The sequence below is a fragment of the Syngnathus leptorhynchus genome, chromosome 2 (genome assembly GCF_054491065.1).
Source record: "Syngnathus leptorhynchus isolate UIUO chromosome 2, UIUO_Slep, whole genome shotgun sequence".
Lineage (NCBI taxonomy): Eukaryota > Metazoa > Chordata > Actinopteri > Syngnathiformes > Syngnathidae > Syngnathus > Syngnathus leptorhynchus.
Window position 1 is genome coordinate 9,072,244 of NC_141196.1, and position 23,010 is coordinate 9,095,253.

Below are 23,010 nucleotides of genomic sequence, written 5' to 3' on the forward strand. Positions count from 1 at the left end.
TCAGGTTTGTGAGGTTTTCCACACACGCAACATCAATAAGTTAGTGGTGTGTGACAGTGTGAGTGTTGCAGAATCAAAGGTGTTCTTCTTTTTTGTGTGCTGAGTGCATGCTGTGTTGGGAAAACAGCAGCTTGCAGAGAGTGATTAATAATTGTCAGGCATCTTTCTGACTGTGAATTAAAGATGAAGCAAGAGTTGAATTTAGAGCAAAAAAAATGGAAGAATATATTTGCGTGACTCCGTTTGCCAGCATTTCCGTTGCATGCAAGTAGAAAGGGTGTTTTGATACTGTGTCACGCTCATGCTCAAAACTGCTAGAATCATGTTTTGTTTTTTTCTGCTCAATCTATGTGGTCATGTTTTCAATTTTACTCTGATAGAACGTATATAAAATGACATACGCCTTCAAGTCAGAAACGTAAAATACGTAACTAGGTGACTATTTTTATATTGTTAAACCCTTTGTTCTTGAAGGCTAGATCTTTTATACATGCATTGCATGCTCAGTGAATCATTTTCACCCAATAGATTGGCTTGGAAATTGGATTTGGGTCGGCTGAAGATCTGAAGATGGTTGCCATTTTAACAATTATGTAAGTATTGAACTTGGGATAAATTCAAAGTACGATTGTTTGGACACAGGGATTGGGGCTGAAATCCTGGTCAGGAGGGGAAGCCCATGCATTGAAAATGTGTGGATTGTGTCAAGAACAGCATCTGGTGTAAAAACAAGGTCAAACATCATGCTTGTGACTTGTGGCAACCCCTGACAGGGGAAAGACGCTTCTTATTCTTAGAAAATGGTGGCTCCTTTCGGCTTTTTCCCCACAGTGAAACACCCGCTTTTGTCCAGAAGATTCGGGTGACAAGTGTTTGGCACAGTTTTTCTACCAGATGCCCTTCCTGACGCGACCCTCTGCATTAACCCGGGCTTGGGACCGGCACAGGGGAGACAGTGACATGTGCCCCCTATGACCGGGAATCAGCATCCTAACCATTGGACCATCAGGGACCTTCTTATTTTGAGAAAAGGTTGGTATTAAAGTCAGTATTATTTTAACCACAGCTACACTGACAACCTGCTGAGCCATTTCTTGGTAGCTTTAATTCATCAGTATGAGAAGCTTTTAACCTCTTGGTGGATCAAATCCTTAAAGCCTCAACACAATGCGCTGGGTAAAAAATAATCTTGCATTGGCTTGGCCCTTTTTGGACCCACCATTACGTTAGCTTCATTCGTTGGAAGTGTACAGTATAAGATTCTGACAATTTGAAATTATTTTTTATTGTTAGTATTGAAAAAAAAGTGTGCAGCCTTATATAATGAAAATATTTTAATCACAGACCTAAAGGCAGACAACAGGATACATCTTCCCCTCCAGGCATGTGTAATGTGATTCATGTGAATTCATGCTCATTGCTGTCTTTAAGGATTATGCAGAAACATTGTGTTTTTGCTTGCCCATGAATGTTTGGGAATGCATATCTTTTCAAGAAAGAAAAAACTCTTTGAAAGTTACAAAACAAAATACTCCGACCTTAATAACCGCATTGTGAGGCTTGATTTGAGTTTGATGCTGTAACATTCATGAAATTCCAATCTGTTTGTCAACAGTGGTGCTTTATAAGTGGATCGATGAAAAAGTCCATGCAACTTTGTCTTCAGGCTTTTCAAAAATAAAGATGTCTTTATCAGATCGAGCACGCTGTCTAGTCTCCCGTTTCTTGGGACACAACAAACTGTAGAAGGCTATTAAAGACGTCAAAGACAGCGGCTACTTTCCCATGCCCACTTCCACTTGCGTAGGAAGTTGTTGTTTTTTTACCACCTCTGGTTACTTTAGATTTTTTTTTCTTAAATCAACTCAAAGAATCGTTTTACATTGTGCAAATTGTCATAATTTAGTGTATTTACTACTATTAAAAACCACCGGTTTAAAGCAATCTCCCCCCCCCCCCCCCCCTACAATTTCCCAGTTGTAAGAATCTCATGTGGACACATGAAGGCGCCATTGCGCATTTCATATGAAGATCAAGAATCTTATGAAATCTTTTTAAACCACATACTCACGTCGCCTCTTGATCTGTGGGATCTCATCAGATGAGAGAGAGAGAGAGAGAGAGAGAGAGAGAGAGAGAGAGAGAGAGAGAGAGAGAGAGAGAGATGGGGGGAGTGAGCGGAGGGGGCTCCGTGGGCCTCTCTGGACGCACAGCGCGCCACACAAGCGCACACTTATAATGAAAGGCGCTCACGAGTCATCTGCACTGGGGAGCGTGAACACAAGTGCAGTCTTTATCTCTATGCGCAGAAAAAGCCAACACTGGATGAGTGATGAAGCTCGGTCTCATCCTTCCATTACGCACCGGAGGTAGTACATGGCCCCTCTAAGCAGTACCCCGTTGGTGCCACGGACTGGAGGACCTTGGCTGACTTGTACACGAGGACCACGCGGACCCCTCTGATAGAATCGACGACTTTGTCTGCCAACTTATTTCACTGAATGGCGTTAAATTCGCACCATCGCTGCTGGTGCAACACCGCACACGTCGGAGCGTGCTTTTGCATTCGGACCAGGAAGTTCCAGAAGCCCTCTGGTTAAGTCTTTACTCTCTTTTTTTTTTCTTTTGTTTTTGCAACACTTCACCATGGTCACGGTGCCCTGAGGGGAGATGGATTTAGAGGGAGGGGAGCTGAACGGCTCCACTTGTTTGTCCCGGAATGAGAGCGGCACGGGATTGAGCGCTTCGGCCGGACTGTCCACTGCGCTGGCCAGCGTGCTGATCTTTACCATCGTGGTCGACATCCTGGGCAACGTGCTCGTCATCTTGTCCGTGTACAGGAATAAAAAACTTAGGAATGCAGGTGAGAGATTTGAAACAAACCTTAAGTCATGCAAAAAATAAAATAATCTATTTACACTATTTGTCTAATGCCCAATATTGCATTCTCGTTTTGCAGTATTGTTTGATTTGTATCTGTTAATTTGCATGAGTGTAAAAAAAATGCCAGCCAGTTCCGCCACCAATACACATGCATTGCATAATCCATACACACTACACGCACTCGGGCTTCAGATCACCTGCTGTCAGGATAAGCGCTAGAGAAATTGAAGGGATTGAAATTTATTTCCAAACTCTACAAGTCCGGTGGGATGCATTATAGCTTAACGTGGGCTTCCTTGACATTATTATTCTACAAAATGTATCACTGAAATTTGGAGCATATCAAGTCTGATGCATTATAATTATTTCAACAAAACTGAATTCCAGAATTCCAAAAATGCTGGGTTCAAAACAACCCAACTTAGGTTGAAAATTGGACAGACCCAGGAAATTGGGTCGGTTTGACCAACAAATTGGGTTATTTATTTTTTTAAAACAACCCAAAATTGGGTTGTGTCAATTTGACCAACAACTTGGGTTATTTATTTATTTATTTCTTTAGCAAAACGGCCCAAAATTGGGTCAAATTGACCTAACTGGGTCAGTCCAATTTTTAACCTGGCATTTTTAAGGGTGTGTAAACTTAATCGCTTGTGGGAAACGTATGCACATCATTGACACTGCGATTGCGAGATTGTAATTATTTCTCTAACCACTGAACTGGATGGATGGATGGATGGATGGATGGATGGATGGATGGATGGATGGATGGATGGATGGATGGATGGATGGATGGATGGATGGATGGATGGATGGAAAAGTATATTGCTTTCCTAATTCATTTTCAACATGTTTTTTTTTTTTACGTGTGTATGTTTTGTATTCTTATGTACAGCGCTTTGATACACTGTTTTGTTCAAGTTCTAAATAAATTAAATTGAGTTGAGTTCACTATTATGCATCATCCCAGGTTATTATCATAGGCTAATACATAATAAAAAAGTTCATATAAAGGTAAGTTGTTGCAATACATTTGCGACGATGTCCCAGCTCAAGGAATTGGCTTGGGGGCATTGGAGGTTGGATTACCAATGTGGACTAAAATCTTTTTTTCAACTACTCTCAATGCTCGTGCTTCACAACTCGCTTGCACCTAAATCCTCTCTTAAAAAGCTCATAATCTGACTTAGAAGTCACAGCCAATCTTGCGCTTGACAGGCTGTTATCTAAAGTGAGTCCCTCTCGATGTGACGGAGTTTCCGCAGCCTTGCCTGTCTTCTGTCACATTTCCCCATAAATAATAACAGCCTCTTCCCTCCATTTGGCTTTATCCTTGGTCCACCATCCCTGATAAATCACATCCTTCCCTGTATGAAGACCTGTAGTTGCTCACAAGCTGCCAAGGTGAGACTGTTGCATGGCTTCACACGACATCATATTAGGCTGTCATACACTAGAGGGGTCCCAGGAGCAGTGTGAAGGTGAGCAAGATGTTTAATACACTCAATTTAATGCCATTTTTTCTTACTTCTGAGAAAACGTAGTCCAACAAATGACCCCTTTCAGTCTCTTTCAAGATATAAGTTGTCAGGTTCTACATAAAAAAAATAAAAAATAAATAATTAAATAAATAGATAAATAAATAGAAAGAATTTCAAATAAATAAATAAACTACTACTACAGCAACTACTACTACTAATATTAATAATAATCATAATGATAAACAACAATAAACTCTTGCATGGAAAGACTGTGACAATATGTTTTCATAGAATAACAATGTGGACCAAAGAAAAAAAAAATCCATCGAAGGGTGTTATAAAAACAAACCATTTATCAGAGGCTGTGATTACTATGCAGAATAGAACGCCTTGTTTACATAGCGCAGAACAGTTCAGTTCAGGTCATTTTCATTATGTTTCTTTCATGGTGTCAATTTACCCAAATTTTGTGTGCCTTTGTCATGGGGTTATTAGGTGCTAGCAATTACTGCATTGGCTACATGGTAAATTCAATCCCCCCCCAAAAAAAGAGACAATGTAAAGAAAAGAGGCTTTGTGCAGGAAAAGATTGGTGGTGTTACGGTTTATCCTCGGTGGCAAACGCAGGGGCTAATTCTCTTTCAACCAATCAAAAGAGCCCAGTGATTGGCTGGTGGCCAGTCTAGGGTGTAGTGTACCTTTGCAATATGCTCCAGCTCAGAGCCACTCATGGGTTGATTTTTTGCATGTGTCTCAAGACCACTCTCACTTTCCATCGCTGCCCTTTTGTGGTTCCACTGCCTCTGGTAAAAAAGTCCCCAGTTGAGAACCCTTGCATGCATGCGGGTGGGCTTGGCGTCCGTCGCACACATCCACCGGACACAAAAACAAGTAGAACTGACTGATGAGAGCAGTTGGACGGTAGTTTAGAGTTCCCGCATTTTGTTGGCGAGAGTCCCCACGTATAAACAGGTAGATAGAGATGGAGCAATAGATAGTCTCCTCTCCTCTCCTCTCCTCTCTTCTCCTCTCCTCTCCTCTCCTCTCCTCTCCTCTCCTCTCCTCTCCTCTCCTCTCCTCTCCTCTCCTCTCCTCTCCTCTCCTCTCCTCTCCTCTCCTCTCCTCTCCTCTCCTCTCCTCTCCTCTCCTCAACGTCGTACTGTCGGTGTCTCAACAATTTCTGCTCTGTTCTTAAGAACCTATTTATAGCATTGGCTTTTTCATATGAATGTTTAATTGTACATATTTCAACAAAGGGAAGCAAGGTTGTGCAACAAAGCTGTACAAGTGCTCTTTGGTGTTTAGTTTATCTCCTCTTAAGTGATGACCTTTTTTTTTTATTATTATTATACAGCAGTTGCGATATCATGAAGATTGTTTAGCGCTGTCACCTTCATAGCAACAGTGGGCTTGGAATCAGGCTTAGATTTTTTGGGAGACAAAGGCATTGGAAACCAACATCAACTGATGCACATTTCCTCAGTGCAGTAAAAAGGTGCTATTTCCTTTTTTTTTTTTTCAATATTTGTTTTATTTGGTGAGCTTTATGAGGAATCACAAATCACAGTGTTGGCTTTTCCCTCAAGGGAACATTGTTACTTGTTTTTCCACACTATTTGTGGCTGTATGGGGGAAGAAAATCTACTCCAAAGAACTTGTTGCCCACCTTTGATTTTCCAATCCCTCATTCTTTTCATGTCAATATAAAGCTGATAAGCATATTTTTTGCTCTGGGATGCTCCACTGCTAAGAGCAGCGCCTTTTTTCTTTTAATCTCCATCTTTACAGATGAATGCTAATCTCGTTCGCCTCAGTCGCTTTGCTCGACGTTGTAAACATCCATCCAGTTTCTATACTGGATATCCTTGTTAATGTTGAGGGGGAGTTGGAGCCTATTGATTGCCAGTCACTCACAGGGTACAATTAAAAGTCTACATGTATGTTTTTGGACTGAGGGAGGAAGATGGAATGCCAGGAAAAAAAACACAATCACAAGGAAAACAAGGGCCAAAACGCAAAGAAATCTTTGGCGATGAGACGAAGGGGATAAATGTTTTGGATTTGAATGTGTGTCACATGCGCTTCATGTGACACCATTAAGAAAGAGATATTGGGGCACGTCATGGAATCAAATGACCGACCTGCCATGCTTCTTTCAAATGTTGTTTTGTACAGGCACGGCGGATTATTTGCTTCTTTCAGAGGCGGTAAATCTCTAACAGAGTTCAAATGTCAGCGCGATTGACGACACTGTTCTTTTGTAACATTTGGGAAGCATTGCATACCCGAGTCCAAGTCTAATACAATGTCTATCCATCCATCCATCTTCTTGTCATTTCCACTTAATGTAAACATGTTGATCAAAACTTCTTCAAGCGCACAATGATTTCCTACAAAGCATTGTGAGACGTTTCTAAAAAGGACTCCAACAATCCTGAAGGAGTTTGGTTCACTGACACATCTGAGTAAAATGATGTCCAAATAGGTCTTCTATTAGAATTAAATGATTTAATATACTTTTTTTTCTTTTCAAGCTCCCATTCTCGTATGTCTTGAAACAAACACCTGCAGTACATCAATCTGTTGTAAAAAGATATCCATAAATGTTTTAGTCTTGCAGGTTGACCTTGGGCTAAAAATAAATGTAAATGAAATGTGAATTTCTATGACTTGCGCTCTTTTAACATTTCATACATTTGAAGCACTGAGCTTCAATCAGGGAGTGCCATGAGTGAGTGAAATAAAACTTCCCAAATCGCAGCCTCTTTATTTTGAGCATTGTATTTGACATCAATAAGACGTCAATATAAATTTGATTAATTATTCAGTCTTAATTTGTATCGTAAAAATCCTCAGGCATTTTTAAGTGCCTAAATGTAAAAGTGACTGTTGAGAGGGGGCACCGTGGCAATGCGACACTGCCAACAGGGTGTTAACATTACAACGTCTCAGTGGAGTTAAACTAACTAAATATACACTCACAAAAGTGCTCAGAGAGGAGCAGAGGGAACAGATGGTGGAAAGAATGACTTGCACTTGAACCTCCACATCAGGCGCTGGGCTTCATGTAAATTTGGTGGGGGGCCTTTTTTAAGGCATATCATGCCTATGCTGTTGTCATGAATTCAATCTCCAAACCGTGGGTGTCCCTGAGGGCTTGTGGAGTGGGAGGTTAATCGAGTCATAGAGTCAAACCAAGCCAGACATTGACAAATTGACAGGACAGCTCCTGGGGGAATTTCACTTAAGACGCCATATTAAACGAGTCATAATCTCCAGGCAGTTCAATAAAAGATGACATTTTATTTATTTATAATGTGGTACGCGTGGAGGAAGATCGAATAATCGGATTAAATCACACCAGAAAAAATAATGACAATCGCATTACGCGGTATTCGCTGTCCATCCACATACTAAGTGCTTGGGTGGATAGGAATAAGCTAGATAACGCACTATGGGAATAACTTGACTCCAAAGAAGCTCAAATTGCCATTGTTGTATTTGCGTGAGTTGGAAGCACACTCGCATTCCATCACTGCCATCCGTTAATCTGCGAAACATAACGTCTATCTTCTATAAAATACGTAGTTCGATTGGAAACCTTTTTTTTTAAACTGAAATTGTGAAGTTCAACCACATTTTACTACATAATGTGGAGAGAAGGTTTCTGTAGCCATTAGACAACTAATATTAACCATGATTTAAGCAGTATATAACTAGTGTCATAAAAAACTGCTTCTTTTGACATCCCATGTAAGGGCTGATACTTATTTCTGTCACGGCTGGAGAATGGAGCAGGTCCACCAAGTGCAGCTTGGACCAGGGTTCATCGACAAAACTCAAAATCCAGACTCTACAAACTGACATGACTTGACAAAACGATAACATGACTGACTAACCAAAACGTACTTCAAGATGACAGGAAGCAAAAGGACAAACGAAACGACGACACGACAACAAACAACAGCAACCGCAACAAAACGACAATGATCCGAACGGTAGTGAGGCGCAGACAGGACTTATATACACGACAGGTAACAAGAGGCAGGTGAGTACAATCAAAAAAATCATGGGCACACAGGAGGGGAGTGGCGAGCACACAGACAGAAGCCAAGCCAACCGACACATAGTGGAACGGCTGGGGACGAGACATGACAATTTCTTAGGCGGTATTGCCAAAAAAGAGAAATAGTCTCTCAGTTTTGCTCAGTGAAATGAGTGAGATCTTCACCAATCTGTAGTTTTGCACTCTTAGGTTTGAGGTGAGACTGCGGGCCGAATATAAATTCTAAGAATCATGTGCAGCCGTGCAAGTTGTCTCGTATGTTTATCCTTCCACGTCGGTGTCAATTGTGGCTTTGTTCTTTTGTTGAATCTGTCTTTTGGCTATGTGTAACAGATGACACCATGTGTCATAAAAATATGGGTATGAGTCACGTTATACGTCTGAAAGTGCTGCGGCTCTTTTGTTCGCTGCAGACAAATATATCACCCAGGTGTTCTTTTTTTTCCAACATATAGTGTATTAGGAAATATTGTTTGTGACAGATAATCGAGCTCATGTCGCGGATGAGAACCAGGATAGAGAATGGCAAAATACAATCATAGGAGCACATTCAACATGCAATTATGTACACAACTTTGGATGGAGAAGGGCTGTCCAACCTACTCAAGACAATCTAAGAAGCTAATAGTACAATGTAAGAAGCAATCTAGGAAGCTAATAGTACACCGACAGTAAATGAGCCTATTCTTCTCTAACGTTTTGGGCTTATTCTTGATTGGTGAGTTTCATCCATTGGCAAAGAAAGAAAGAAAGAAAGAAAGAAAGAAAGAAAGAAAGAAAGAAAGAAAGAAAGAAAGAAAGAAAGAAAGAAAGAAAGAAAGATTAAGGTGTCATCTTTGGTGACTAGATAGCTGAATTCAAAGATTGGGGCGACTCATTTTTGGGAAAGTTCACCTCAACCTTTTAACATTTGAGAATGAATGGCTGGAAAGGACAAAGATCAGCTTCCCCTGTTGCCATACTTTAGCGCTGAACATTGCAGTATTATACTTTCCCAGTTCCTAGTATTTACTTAGCTTCAACGGTCTGTTTTCTTTCTGCTGCCCCAGGCTAAGCAATGACATTATTCCAACGTCTTACTGCACTATAAAAAAATAAATAAATAAAAAAGACACGGCAACACTGATCAAGCGGTTAGTACTCTCTTTTACAATTCTAAGGTTCTGGGTTCATTTGTAGGGCTCTCTCATGGTACTCTATTTGTTTTATATACAGTATGGAAAACTGACATAAACAATATCGGATTATTGTATGGTTGTAATGGCGCTTACTTCTCCCATGGAGATCAACAGTAAAAGGGAAGAAGGAACGGAAACAGTTGTTTACAAATTGAATTACGACATATAAAGTCTTTTCAAGAACAGTCATGAAATTGTGTAGAAATAAATTGCTGCTATCCTCCCAGCTGTGTTTTAGTACTTACCGCATTCTCTTGACAATAAAAGGGACAGACGGCCTGAGTTCAGGCTGTAGCCAGGGCCGCCCGGACAGTGCAGACGCTAACGCTGTGCTGCAGCATGTCAGCCAGAATTTTAAGCTGTGCACAATGACAAACGCGCGCAGCAAGTTGAGTGTCACAAACATAAACTGACAGGTTTGCCCAGTGAGCTGACTCAAGAAGGGAGAACAAATTTGCTTATTTCTATTTTAACAATGCTGAGCCAAGGTCCGTGCTGTTTTTCTCATGAAACCCTTTTCAAGGTTACTCTGATTAATTGTGCTGTAGTGTTGGTGAATTCTTTGTTACATTCAGAATACGTTTCGTTAATTCCAGACCAGCAGAATATGTTAACTTTTGACGAGCTTGACCCGAATTAAACCGCAGACGACCAAGCGCTGCATGCACAGAGCTACAAATGCTCCTTTCTCTTGTTCTGAAGAAGAGCTACCATACATGCAAACTTTTAATGAGTCAGTTCGTAAAACTTCTAGTGCTTAGAACAGAAATATCACTGTCCCTAGTCAGACAACACAGATAAATGAAACATTACGTATCTTTAACGACTGTGGATGATATTTATATTGGTTATCAAAATACCTAAAGGTATATGCTGTACGTTTGTACTTTTGGTGACCCGTCGTTGTTTTGCACAACGCCACTGAGTGAGCTAATGAATTACATACTTAAAAAAAGCAAAAGACTGATTAACGCAGGGTGAGGGAATTACCATAGATTTTGGCAAGTCATCGTGTTTAAATTTAATCAAATGGTATCTACAATTAAACTTGTTTTTAAATTCCTTTTGTCTAACTTCATAATGTTTCATCAACTTTTAGACTTGGGACAATTTAATTTATTTGATAATTGAAATTATTTTGGAAACTAGGTGGACGGTGAATATATCAATCAAACAAACAGACATTTTTCCTCTTTTTAGGGGGTGGGGAGAGGGGCTATTTATGCTTTTTCAAAAGTGCTGTAGATTAAATTGGGACACCACTCTATTAACTCCCTTATTCGAAATGTAATCTGACATGTCATTACAATTTGATTTACATTTTATCTTCCTGGCCCAGTAACAGCTGCAATGTAACAACATCAGACGTCATTTTTGATGATTCATGCCCTCTGAGATGATCCAGTGTCACGCAACTTCCAGCTTTGACCTGAGGAGGACACAAGAATAACACGCACGACTACAACAATCCATGTTTGTGCGTGCCTGTCTTCCTCCCAAATACAATTTCCTTGCAAATTCATGTGACAAAAAAACGTCTAGATTCTAGACTCGAGAATATGAAGAACTGCCATTAATATGCAATTCTGGGACTAACTGGATGTGTTGGGAAATGCACCAGTTCCATTCCTGTTATTGGTTATATATCACTGGTGTCAAACTCAAGGCCCGTGGGCCAGATACGACCCGTCACATCATTTTCTGTGGCCCGCAAAGGCAAATTGTGCATTGACTTCATGTGTCAATAATAATATTGCAAATTGTCTTCACTTTTTAAAAAATCATCTTTTTAAAATATTTGAAAAGGTTCCACTAGTCACATTTGGAAACGAATTATTTGTCAGTTTGTTTTGTATCGTATACGGCATATAATATGAGGCGTTCACAAATTCATTGGGTTGACAATCATAATGACCCTCCGAAGGAAACTGTGACGACGATGCGGCCCGTGACAAAAATGAGTTTGACACGCCTAGTTTATATAATTGCGTACATACGTATAGTATACACTATACAGATGAAGCCTGTCATTAATTAGGTACAGCTACATGAGCAAGTAATATCCAATCTGCCCTTACATACTTAATAAAGCTTGTCTCATCTAATGAGCTGATGACGCACAGAGAACATGTTTACTCCACACAAGAAGGTCGGAGTTGAGATTCGAATCTGGACCGCAGAACTGTGAAGCAGATGTGCCCATAGGCTGTTCACATTATGGAAAGGACTCCTAGCAACGGTCCCTCTTTAAATGCTAGACACACACTTTTCTTCTCATATTAATTCAGTTCATTTGAAAGTAGAGAAAGAAACACTTTCATCAAGATAAGCTATTTGCAATCCTAATCAAAATCCTGACTTGGTCTTTAAACTGCTATTTTGCCCCTCATTTAACTTTACACGATATGAAGACAACGTCCTTTTGGAATGTGGGTTTTATGACTTAAAAATATCCAATTAGTTTCTTGTTACAAAACTGTGATCTTCACAAGGTGGGCCCTGAATGTAAGGTTCATCCACAGCTGCCTATGAATATGTTGAGTGAATTGGGCAAACATTTTTGTGGCATTAAAAATACCATTTGTTTGTGTTTTTAAGAGCGTTTTTTTGTTAAAACTACCTGTCAAGTCTTGTGTATGTGAAATGTTATTGAAATTCTTAAAGACTCACAATATATTTTGTTAGTTAATTCCAAGACACATTTTCACTTAAGAAACCTTGTAATGGATCAAGTCCAGCGATTTTTTTTTTTTTTAAACCAATGCTTTGCTCAAATCAAGCCTGAGAGAGTCTATACGGACCACCTTTTCATAGGATTCATCCCCAGGCAATCATGACTGTCCCTGGGCGACCATGACTGCCTTCAATGTTTTCAGGAAAAAATGGTAAGAGAATTCGATACAAGCTTTTGGTAGGAAGCAAAGACACATACAGTATTGAAGAACCACCAAGTAGCAATGATTTGTCTAAGACTCCTCAGATGTTGCTCTTATGAGAAAGTCAAGGTGGCACTTGTTCACAGGGTTATTCCCCAGGGGATCAAGTCTCTTATTACGCATTTCCTGTCATTTATGGATGTTTTATGAAAGACTTTTGTTGTTGTCCGAATTAAGGAAGCATGCTATGAGTCCACGGTGCAATCTTTATAGGTTATAGGTTGACCAAAAAAAGTCTCAGATGGCATAATAGACTCACTTGTATGAGAGCAAGTCCCAGTCAAGATTCCAGACTCACAATTTGAGGGAATCGGGCGGTGCTGTTTGTGATCTTTTGTTTTGAGTTCTGTTCTTTAAGCCTCCTCTGTTCCTCCAGGCAACATCTTTGTGGTGAGTCTTTCGGTCGCTGACCTGGTGGTGGCGCTGTACCCCTACCCTCTGGTCCTGACGGCCATCTTCCACGACGACTGGACCATGGGGGACCTGCACTGCCAGGCGAGCGGCTTCATCATGGGCATCAGCGTCATCGGCTCCATCTTCAACATCACGGCTATTGCCATCAACCGTTACTGCTACATCTGCCACAGCCTGCAGTACGACCGCGTGTTCAGCTTAAGGAAAACTTGCTGCTACCTGGGCCTGACCTGGGCTTTCACCGCCGTCGCCACGGTGCCCAACTTTTTTGTGGGCTCGCTGCAGTACGATCCTCGCATCTACTCCTGCACTTTCGCTCAGACTGTTAGCTCGCAGTACACCGTCTCGGTGGTGGTCATCCACTTCCTGATCCCGCTACTGGTGGTGTCCTACTGTTACTTAAGGATCTGGGTCCGGGTGATTCAAGTGAAGCATCGGGTGAAACCAGAGCAGAGGGCCAAACCAAAACCAAGTGACGTGAGGAACTTCCTGACTATGTTCATGGTCTTTGTGCTGTTTGCAGTTTGCTGGGCGCCGTTGAACCTCATAGGACTGGCAGTGGCAATAAACCCGGCCAAAGTCGCGCCCATCGTCCCCCAGTGGCTCTTTGTCACCAGTTACTTCATGGCATACTTCAACAGTTGCCTCAACGCCATCATCTACGGACTACTTAACCAAAACTTTCGAAAAGAATACAAGACAATTCTCCTTGCGCTGTGCGTCCCACGCTTGCTCCTGGTGGAAACCTCCAGATGTGCCACAGAGGGCCTCAAGAGTAAACCCTCGGCTGCTGTAACAAACAATAATGTAGCAGAGATAAATGTTTAGCAGGAATGTTCTCCTGAGGAAAATCGGGAATCTCGTATTCAACCAGTGCCTTTAGACACGGCATGTATCATTTCCAAGTCGTGACGCCATCTGTTTTCTACGGCACGTAGTCCTGTTCACGACCACGACGGACAAGCAAAAGGCGGACTTTTCCCTGGACTGTTAGTCAGTTATTTGTGATCAAAGCACTGAATGACAGTCAATCCACTGCATTACCAATGGTGCATTTATATTCCAATTTGCAGCTCCTTCACCCCACCAAAAAAAAGCATCAGATGTGCTGGCAGATCATCCAAAGACTAGAAAACAATAAAACTGTTTTTTTTTTTTTATTCTTTTATACATTCCATTCCCACAATTCTATTCCACAAATGTGCTACTGACTCACTGCATCTCTTGGTCATATCCATTATGAGCATATCACAAAATGGAAGAAAAATAAATAAAAGTGTGTGCTTTGATCTTTAGATGCAGCATTACTGAGAAATAAAGGTCGCTTCTCTTAAGTGCAATCCTTTATCCATTCAATGTGGGATTTAGTAAACACTTGGCTCAGATCCCAAATATTACACACACAGACACACACAAACACACACTTAGAATGGCGTGGCCTAGAATATTAAAAGGGAAGTCAACCCCACCATTTTTTCTGCAATAATATGTTGTATGTCTGACATTCAGATTTATATGACTTAAGCAGCAATATTTGCCCGTTTTTGTCCTTCTTGTCACTAGCTGCCGACTGAAAATGACATCGCAATTGCCACGTCTCAAGCCACAACCAATCACAGCTCCGCTTCAGAAAACTGGTGAGCCGCGATTAATTGTGACCTGGCAACTGTGATGTCATTTTCAATCAACAGTAAGTGACAAAATTAGATGGATAAAATTGGCGGATTTGGGCTATTTCATTTATATTACACAGACAATACATTAATCAAAACACTGTTTTGGCTGGATAAAACATATTTTCACAAAGGACATTTTTGGGTTGAGTTCCCTTTTAAAAGTTAGTCGTGGATTTACTGAATGTAATACTGCTGTAATATTTTATCCTCGATGCATATAGATGTCAAATACATGCATTTATTACACTGAGAATGTGGACTTCATAAATAATAACTTTCATACTGTTGGACTGCTTTGGCTTTAATCCATTATCAAGTGTCATCCCCTTAATGTTCTAATTCAAATGTTGCGTGGTATTTACTATTTGACCTTAAACAAAGCACACATTCATGCTTATTTATAGTCAGGTACAGGAGCATGATATGCATCAGGCAGCCAGTGGTGTGAATGCGTGATAATGCTAAATTTATTTACTATCTTATCTGCGGTTCACCCCACTAAAAGGTCCAAAGATGTCTTGAAATATTGCATCAATGACTCATTTTCATTTTGCAATTTCATATTCTCAGTAAGTTTTGCCATCAGCTCCATTTTTAGTTTTTTTGTTTTGTTTATTTTTTTACCACTAAGCTTGAATGGATGGGGATGTTTGTAAATGCCAGCGTGACTCAAACTGCGTTTTGGGTGCAGATGCTGTCACATTGCAGAACAGCAAAATGACCCAAACCCTTGCTTTCAAACTTGAGAGTCAGCGTCTCTGATGTGAAAAAGAAACGTCTAACATGCTAGTGCAAGGTCAGCCACAGATGAGTGGCTAAAGGAGCTCCGGGGAGGATGACGGCCTCGGCCGTACCACACCAATGAGTCACAGATTAATGGCAAGGGTCTTCAACCCATCACCCTTTATTCCTCTCATCTGTCTACCTAGACAAATTCCTCCCACTCTCCAATTGCCACGCAGGGTGTCCTAAAGGTGGAATTTAATTTACAGTGGTTCATTTACCTGGCTTCTATGCCTCTCGTGTGAATGATGGGTCGCTGGATTGGTGTATCTGAGATTAACAAGCAACCAGTTAAGAGTGTGGTCTACCTTTTTTGCAATGTCAGTGGCAATGTGACACCTGGACAGCATAAGCACTATTGAGAAAAACTTCACCATTCAATGTAAAATGATTTGAAAATGAAATGGAGTGCTGCAATTGTGGTTATTGAGTATTCATTAAATATTTATCACAAATCAGTTTGTATGGCTACGTTGATTCCTTATTGTGGCTAAACCAAAAAATATAGATCTCTGAATCTTTCAAATGTTGTGAGAGACTACATTTCATGAAAGAAAAAGTTCCTGTGATCCAAAAGGTCCATTTTAAGTTCAAAATTGACTGAAATGTTACTAAAAGAAGCTCCAGTCTTCTGAATGATCGTTGCTGAATTGGCTTTCCACCAATATCTGTTTTGTAAAGATTGACCCAGCAGTTCCTGAGATACGTATCCAGATTCAAAGGAAGGTGGACACGCCCTTTTTTACAAACATTCAAATTTGGCTTCCAAACCCCCGCTTCCGCGGACCTTAAATTGGAGACTTTGCATTGTGCCAGCACCATCAACAACTACAGCAAGTTTCATTCAAATTCAAGTTCATTTAAACCCATTGGGTTTGGCATGGCATGGTTGTCTGCTTCTCGCTCACCTAAACATGATGAATGTTATACAGAATTGATTTTAGTTTTGGGAACAACCTTGGTGTGGACTTTGTGCATTTCAACTAACTTTCTAGTGAGGGTTAAAAGCATTACCCATCCGTATACTACAAGCTTGGATTCAAAATCTGTTTGGCTGCTCCATTTGCCCTCTCCTGCGAGGACATGTCATTCAATAAATGCTCGGTTGTAATATCCTTGAATGTTTATCACAAAGGCACTCATGCAAAAATTATTTCCACAGACGATGGCAAGCGATAACAGAAATACAAAAAAAGGTCATTAGTGGGAGATAAGGAGCATTTCCACCACAAGGAAAAAGTAACACCTCGAATACAATTACCACAAAATGAAAGCACAGTGAAGCATTTCGCAAACTTGATGGCCTTGCAACGATGCAGCTCATCTTAGCACGCGGCTATTTCTTCAGGTCTCGCACACCATTGCATTTTACAGCAGCGCAGGTCTTTTCCACTGCAGTCTCCTAATGGATTTAGTGCTCTCTGTGCTCTCATGCATAAAATGCATTCCTACATGTCCCGACGGGCTTTGGGGCGCAATCATACCAGGAGGTTTTAGGTGTCATGGGTTCAAGGAGGCCAATCGGCAAAGCAAATATGGATGATGAACATTATATGCATCAAGTGTTTTGGACTTGGGAACTCTCCATAGGAAGGACGGAAGGAAGTAAAGGTCAAAATAATAAAAAAAATCAAAGTAACGCAGAAACACAAGGATCCACACTTAAGTAGGTCTGATTACAAAAAAACACAGCATGGAATTTTTTTTCCTGGCTTTCTCATTCCAAACAGGTTAATTGAAGACTCTAAATTGTGTATATTTGAATGGTCATCTTCCAATTATGCGTTTTACTGGTGACCAAAAGCACAAGTCTGATCGAAAATAAATATACCCTGCATAAAACAGAGCACTTAACTTTTTGCAACCATGCTGTTAAATGTACAGTAATGCACTCAAAGTGAAGCTATTCTAGTCTGTGACCGTTCCACTCCTCTGAGATTATTTCTATTATAGCCTGTTGTTTTTGACCGACATCTGAAATAAGAAGACAGACGTCAGAGTGATAACAACTTTCTATCTCACAGTCCTTCACAAACAAACCTTTCATTGGGATGTGTATGCGCAGCTGCCAATCTATTTATAGGACGATTTTATCCCAACTCACTAAGGACACGTTTGAGACAAACAACAGGTGGAGCGTGTATCTCCTCATTTGACTGTAAACCAGGATGAAATGAATGCAAACGGACATGGCAAAGGTTTACAGATGGAAGCATGGGAAATCCTATTCACAAGGTCAGAGGTGCCAAGCCAAGAGGGAAACCAAGCCATTATTGCACTTCCAATTCTATACACTCTAATTCCGTGGAGAACATGAACTTTTATTAAGCTCCTATTTTGGATGTGGTTGCTTTATTAAAATTCCTAATCCCACCATAGCGGTGGGTGATCATGTGGCCGGAGACGGTTGAAACTACTTTTCCCAAAACTCAATGCAACAAACTATCTCGACCGACTGCGTGATGAACAACACATCTACAATAAATTATTATCATAATAAATGAAAGAACAAAAGAACCAAGTCAAAAAATGGAAAAAAAAAATCATTAATGAACTAAAATAAAAACAAAACTTCAATGAACTGTTAACAACGCAAACGGAGCCGACACCAGTTAGCTTCATGACGACGACAATCGCCATCAGTCCATCGATGACGTTTTGCATGATAGATGCTACTATTTTTTGCAATAAAGGTGTAGAAGGTGATGGAACTGAGTATTCTCATTAATTTCTGATGTTTGCACAGATTATAAAAAACAGTCAGAAGTCAGTCATTAATGACCCCCAAAATTATTTACCGTCGCCCAGTATTAATAACCGCCATTCTTTAATGAACTCTGATAAGATCCTTATTGTCAATGCTTAAGAAACAAAGGGGACTAATCACATCCTGACAGATTTACACTTATCATACTGAGATGATACCACAGTTGTGGTTTATTATAGAAACAACAACAAAAATAGATCTGTCATCCCCTCATCCAAAAGTGAAACTGATAATCTAAAACAAAAAAAATAGATCTGTCATCCCCTCATACAAAAGTGGAACTGATAATCTAAAACCCAAAAAATACACTGTATCCATTTCTCCCTCACCTTGCTCATACATTGTAATCGTAGCAATTATGCAGAAATGAGTACTAATAACCATCAAAACATTGCTTTGAGGAAACAAATGTGCTCGACAATTGTTAGTTCCGTTAACTAAAGTACACATGGCAATACGATGTTCAAAGCCACCTCATCTGTTAGATCATCTACAATCAAAAAAACAGAATAATTATTTCAATATACAGTACACATTATATTGCACTTCTGTTGTTACTTATAAATATTGATTTCAAGTAGTTGAGCGACAATCAATGTGATTGCAATTCACATGCAAACACATTATACAGCAGTCAGCTAAAGGCACCCGAATGCCGTCTGATTATGGTGCCTCCTAGGAATGTAACACATTGACTTTCATGACATCTCATGACTCTCCAACATGGGGAAACAAGTCAAACTAGTATAGACTGTAGTCACAAAACATTCTCAAAGGGCAACGATCATCATATATAAGACTGACTGGCTTGTTTATTCAACTTTTACCATTAACTAATGACAACAATAGCTAGAAGTTGTCATGTTTTTTTATTTTTTTTATTTCGTTTATCATGACATTCATGACACAATTTGATTTCGTAAAAGTTTCTAGAATAAGGGGCAACTTTACTCATAATAGAAAATCTCCAGTTCATGTGCTAATGATAGTGACCAAGAATGCAGTTTGTCAAGAGTGGGGGTAGTGTTATCGTTCCAAAAATTCATTGTTTTAAAAAAATAATAATACATGTTTTTAACAGAAAGATGAGTTTCATACAATATTATACAATAGCATTGACCATTGATATATGGATACATATACATATATAGATATATACATATACAGATATCTATTTTATTTTTTCTTATTATTAGCAGAGCATGTGCCGTGAATTTATGTGGTCATCCGTGAGGGATGATTTGTCAGAAGCCCTCATACGAGCCCTTAGAGCGGGCTGGCAAACTAAATGGCATCATTCATGGCTGAGCATGCTGTACATTTCTCAAGTTTTAGATTAATCTGTGACAAAGTGAACTTTAGCTGCAGTGGCTTTGCAGACTTCTCAATTAATGCTCTTGAATTTTTTTTCCTTAGCAATTTCACGGGAAAAGTCTTCTAAATAAAGTCTCTTTTATAAGATTCCGCATTTGAAAATACTTTAAATATCAAATTAGAAAAAACAATATTCTTTCAATGCAGTCTCATCAAATCCTTGCATTGGGTTTTCTGAGGTAATAACAAATACACAACTCTTGATATTGCACCAATCCCACACTGAATTTGTATCCTTGAGTAAGGTGGCTCCAGATAAAATGCATAATTTTTTGTATTACTCCTTCAAAGAAAACGAGTAATTAAGTGTCTGCATTGCAATCTTGGGACTATTTTAGAATATAAATAAAGAATATTTAAAAAGTGCTTGTGAACGTCTGCTCCCAATTCTCGCGATACTAACTGTCATCTGGTCATGTGATGGTCCCGTGACTTGATGCGGAAGTAAGGCAAAACAAGAAAGGATCTTTTGCCCTGAATATTGCGTATTTTTCCTCCGTTTTTCCCCCTAATAAGCATCACCTCGTTGGCCATCCATACAACAATGGACGGATCCATCAGCCCGTCATCAGACACCACAGGCGGTCCCCCACCTCATTTTAGAACGTAAGAAAAGTCACCCGCGTGTCCATTGCGCAGCTAGACAGCAAAATCTGACTTGTGCGTGCATGTTTCTTTGCAGAAATGAAGGTTCCTTGGTTTCCGCTCTCAAGACATTGTTGTTCTTCACTATCTTAATGGTCACGCTACCAATTGGTTTATACTTCGCTTCAAAGGCTTACATCTTTGAAGGTGAGATTAGTTTCGCTTCTGCGCAGTGCTGTCTGTCTGGAGTTGGTGTTGTGTTTTAGGTTGATATGAAAACAAATCAACACCTTCTATTACAATTGGATTTGAATTGATGTTCTTTTGATTTGTCAGGGAAAAATATTTAATACATTGCAAAATATTTATTTGTAAAACCCCCGTGGACATAAAGCGGTATGGATGGATGGATGGATGGATGGATGGATGGACGGACGGACGGACGGACGGACGGATGGATGTATGGATGTGCTTATATATACAAAGTACTATAAAAGTTTGTAGTTGTATACAATGCCACCATTATACGTTTAAGTACGATTAACAGGTCAAGCGTTACGTCAAAAAAATGTGCCATTAATAAGATATCAAAACTATTTTCTTCCACTGTCAGAAAAGTATTCACTTAAATCTTTTTTTGTTATTGTTGTAGTTTGGAGTGCTATACAGCGTTTACACTTGGGGCATTTGAAACAAATCACAACACATTTTGCTAATAGAATGTGAAAATCATCAATTATACATTCTAATACTGCACTGAAACATAAGAACAAAAGTACCCAAGTCATGTTCTACTAATTCAAATGTATTGCGATTGCACGCTGCATAAGAAAACATACTTAAAACTGTTTTAAAACAAATGTAGCTAAACCATGAAATGCATGATACTTCAATGCAGGAAGGAAGAGATTAGGCTACAGCCCAAATCCTGTTGGGTCAAGTTTGAACAATAGATTGCAAAATTCAGACTTTTAATTCTCATGAGACAAAATGTTTCCCAGTCTGAGAAAAGTACTCTCAATTTGTACGGCCCCCACACAAGTGTCGTCACGCACATTGCAACGTCCTGTACAGTCGGCATCCATTGATCTTTTAGGGTCTTTTCTTCTCAGGCTCAATGAAGATGTCAAACTCTGATAGCTACTTCTACGCTGCCATTGTCGCCGTGCTGGCCGTGCACGTGGTTCTGGCCTTGTTTGTTTACGTGGCGTGGAACGAAGGCACGCCCAAAGGGAAAGGCAAGTACGATTAAGTAAGGTCGACGCAGATGCGCAAACCTTGGGAAGGGGCTCCTCAGAAGAAGGGCCAGCAGCGGCTAGCACTATCCCAGCAACGTTCAACAAAACGGTTCTGGTGTGACTTACTTTATGGGGACGATTGGATGTGATGTTCTCATGAAAAATCGTGTTAAAAGGGGCAGCTTTTAAGAGACTTTTGTTTTTCTTTCCACTTCTACTTGCTTGATACTTTGTTGAGTTCAAATAAGTAACAAGTAAGGAATTGCAATTGTCTTTTGTTGTCACATTTTTTCACCATGTGTTTTGTTCTTTCAAAGAGACATGTTCTGACGCTTCAATCGTCAAATTGTACAGCGTTTTTGTACGGCTGTTATTTTGTGATGTAGATTTAGTGTGAAGCAGATTGATGTCCTAGGTGAATAAACATGGCAAGTCGATTTTAGTTTGATGGGCTTTTTTCTTGTTGCTACCTTTTTATTTTATTTGTCTTCATAAAGGTGTCATTATTATTGTTAATTATACAAACAAATACTGTTAGTCACCGAAAGTCATAACTTTATTATGAGGGTTCATATTTGTTTCCTAAAAGGGACAAAAAAATCATTTCGTGAGGGCCTGACAGCAATTTTTTTGTTCTCCTAAATAAGTGTCATCCCTCAAATAGAATATTGCAGGGAAATAGTGGTATTTACCGTTAATAAATCGTTTGATAACTATTTTTTTGTTCTCTCAAATAAATGCCACACCGACCCGAATAAAATATTGCAGCCCGATAGCTCTAATATATTTGACACCGGTATTTTGTTTTCATTCTCTTGAATAAATATCACATCTCAAATAGAATAGTACAGCTGGGTAGCAGTGATTATCTTTAATTACATTTAGTGCCACCACCAAATTCAGATTCAAAACAAATTGAAGATTGGGATTAAAATGCACAATACATATCAAATAAATAATTCATTCTTAATTCTAAATAATTCAATGATTGTTGAATGTTAGAAGTACTCTCCTGTTTATTAAAGTGATGCATCTGAACTGAGAAACAAATTCTCTACGTTATAAGTTTAGCCTGCGTTGTTGGTGAGATGCACATTTCTTGTGATTTTATGAATTCTGATTATTTCCTTGTGTCAAGTGACAGATTTTTGGATCTAATCAAATAAAATCAATTTTACAGCTTTAATTAGAAGAGCTTTCAAGTTTGTTGCAGTCTTAAGAGCCCAATAAATTTTTGCAGGGAGCTGCAGCTCTCACTTGGTGGCAGCAAACAACGCTTTCCCACTCTGGGAAGACAGTGAAAGAAACTCGGACAAAAAGCCAGACAGTAATGAACATTTTCTGCTTGGTAGAGCGTGTCCACAGCTGCTTCTTTCTCAACTCTGCAAATTTACTTTTTTGGGCCACGCTGTCGGGAAGTTGAAGGCGTTGAAGTGTCGGTGACGAGGCGACAGGCCCACGGGCAATCGGACCCGTTTACGAGGTCCATTTTTCTTTTTGGCTGCTGATTCAAAAGCATCAAACAAACCTACTGCAATTGTAAGCTCCGCTCCTGGCTGTTTATCATTTATCACACAGTAGCAGGTTGGATGTTTACTTGGTCTGTAATGGATCACAGGCCTGAAACTG

At 39.8% G+C, this 23,010-nt stretch overlaps 2 protein-coding genes across 2 annotated transcripts; both read left to right on the forward strand.

Annotated features, from left to right (window-relative positions):
* Positions 1-2,670: 2,670 nt before the first annotated feature.
* Positions 2,671-14,357, forward strand: LOC147060607 (melatonin receptor type 1C-like). The gene is made up of 2 exons (XM_085905410.1): positions 2,671-2,863; positions 12,921-14,357. The coding sequence occupies exons 1-2, from the start codon at positions 2,671-2,673 to the stop codon at positions 13,784-13,786; spliced, it is 1,059 nt and encodes a 352-aa protein (XP_085761536.1). The 3' UTR covers positions 13,787-14,357.
* Positions 14,358-19,961: 5,604 nt separating this feature from the next.
* Positions 19,962-21,818, forward strand: vma21 (vacuolar ATPase assembly factor VMA21). Its single transcript, XM_085902679.1, has 3 exons — positions 19,962-20,164; positions 20,241-20,350; positions 21,256-21,818. The coding sequence occupies exons 1-3, from the start codon at positions 20,103-20,105 to the stop codon at positions 21,393-21,395; spliced, it is 312 nt and encodes a 103-aa protein (XP_085758805.1). The 5' UTR covers positions 19,962-20,102; the 3' UTR covers positions 21,396-21,818.
* Positions 21,819-23,010: the final 1,192 nt, after the last annotated feature.

Bases quoted from the DNA above. Each gene is read 5' to 3' on its own strand.
- vma21 (XM_085902679.1), top strand. From the start codon at position 20,103: ATGGACGGATCCATCAGCCCGTCATCAGACACCACAGGCGGTCCCCCA. The intron at 20,165-20,240 runs GTAAGAAAAGTC...GTTTCTTTGCAG, and splicing joins CCCCCACCTCATTTTAGAAC to AAATGAAGGTTCCTTGGTTT. The intron at 20,351-21,255 runs GTGAGATTAGTT...TTTTCTTCTCAG, and splicing joins AAAGGCTTACATCTTTGAAG to GCTCAATGAAGATGTCAAAC.
- LOC147060607 (XM_085905410.1), top strand. From the start codon at position 2,671: ATGGATTTAGAGGGAGGGGAGCTGAACGGCTCCACTTGTTTGTCCCGG. The intron at 2,864-12,920 runs GTGAGAGATTTG...CTGTTCCTCCAG, and splicing joins TAAAAAACTTAGGAATGCAG to GCAACATCTTTGTGGTGAGT.